The 1,266-nt window shown below is 19.0% G+C and overlaps 2 protein-coding genes across 2 annotated transcripts in view, besides 4 other annotated features; both read left to right on the top strand.

The window, feature by feature from the left end:
* Positions 1-203: a repeat region.
* A 7-nt stretch (positions 204-210) lies between these two features.
* Positions 211-277: a microsatellite.
* Positions 278-355: 78 nt separating this feature from the next.
* Positions 356-506: a microsatellite.
* On the top strand, positions 466-855 carry EDI_347520 (uncharacterized protein; the record flags this gene model as incomplete). Its single annotated transcript, XM_001738712.1, has 1 exon — positions 466-855. The coding sequence occupies one exon, from the start codon at positions 466-468 to the stop codon at positions 853-855; it is 390 nt and encodes a 129-aa protein (XP_001738764.1).
* Positions 856-952: 97 nt separating this feature from the next.
* Positions 953-990: a sequence feature (AT_rich).
* A 270-nt stretch (positions 991-1,260) lies between these two features.
* EDI_347310 (heat shock protein, putative) overlaps positions 1,261-1,266 on the top strand; it is a gene marked incomplete at both ends in the record, with an annotated part of 1,653 nt that continues 1,647 nt past the window's right edge. The window contains one exon of the mRNA XM_001733387.1: positions 1,261-1,266. This exon is cut by the window's right edge and continues 1,647 nt beyond it. Coding sequence (XP_001733439.1) covers positions 1,261-1,266 — 6 coding nt within the window.

The raw sequence follows: 1,266 nt of genomic DNA, 5'->3' as shown, positions 1-1,266 counted from the left end.
ATAACATCTTTATAAATACCCATTCGTTTATTATCAATGATATCACATGATTGTAATTAATAATCACTGATATTCTTGTAGCATTGATTATGATGTTTTTCTAACTAAATACAACATTATAATCAGTCCATAACCGGTAGATTTGAATGATGATAATAATTTAGGGAAGTGTGTGTTGTCTCTGATGTGATATCTTCGAATCTAATTAATAATAATAAAAATAAAGAAAGAAAAGAATAAATTAAGAATGAATAAAAATAAAAGAAAATAGAATAAATGAATTCATAATTGTTTATCATTCATTATATCATTCATTTTATTCATATTTTATTTCTTATTATTTAATGTTTTTCATAATAAACATCAATTAATAAAAATAGAATGATGATAAAGAATAAAAAAGAAGAAATTAAAATATAAAAATAAAAGAACTAATAAAAACAACTAATAAATAATAAATCAATAATGAAATTAGGATATAATGAAATAATGATAACATCAAAATATTTTAATGACATTAAAGATTTTATTAATTTAGAAATAGGAGTTAAAAGATTTCAAGGAAATATTGAACGATTTCATTTTAATCCAATTCCATTAAATGAATATTCAAGAAAATTATTTCCTAATATTGAAACATTTCATATTTATAATGAAAAAGATGAAATATTTAATGATGGAAAAATATTTAAATATGTAATATGGTATCCAGTAGATTATTTAACATATTTATTCAAAAAAGAACAAGGAAATATCTGTAAAAATATAGAATATACAGAAAAAGATAGAAAGAAATATGGAACTACAATACCATCAGAAATCAAATCACTCAGAGAATATAGTTTTAAATATTAGAGTCAATTAACACAAGTTACAATACCAACAATAAATAAAGAATTAAAAGATAATTGGTTTTGGGATGTAGGTCATTAACAAATATTAACATTCTAACAATAAATAATACAAATAGAATATATTAATTTATAATAACGTTCATTATTAACATCAATTCCTTTAGAAAAATTAAAATTCATAAATGAAAAGAATATTTTATAATGAACCAGCATTAGTTAGTATTGAATTATTGTAGAGTTTAAAATTAATGAATGGAAGAGAAATTGAAAAAACAATTATTAATGAATTTATTATTCCAATTACAATTAGTTAAATAAGTAATAATTGTTTGTGTAAATGTACTTCATTATTTTCCATTAATATTCATTTTTCAATTTATAAATTAGTAAATGAATACTTTATTAAATGTTC

This window comes from Entamoeba dispar, genomic scaffold (genome assembly GCF_000209125.1).
Source record: "Entamoeba dispar SAW760 scf_1105229461663 genomic scaffold, whole genome shotgun sequence".
Lineage (NCBI taxonomy): Eukaryota > Evosea > Mastigamoebida > Endamoebidae > Entamoeba > Entamoeba dispar.
This window is presented reverse-complemented; position numbering and strand designations above follow the sequence as displayed.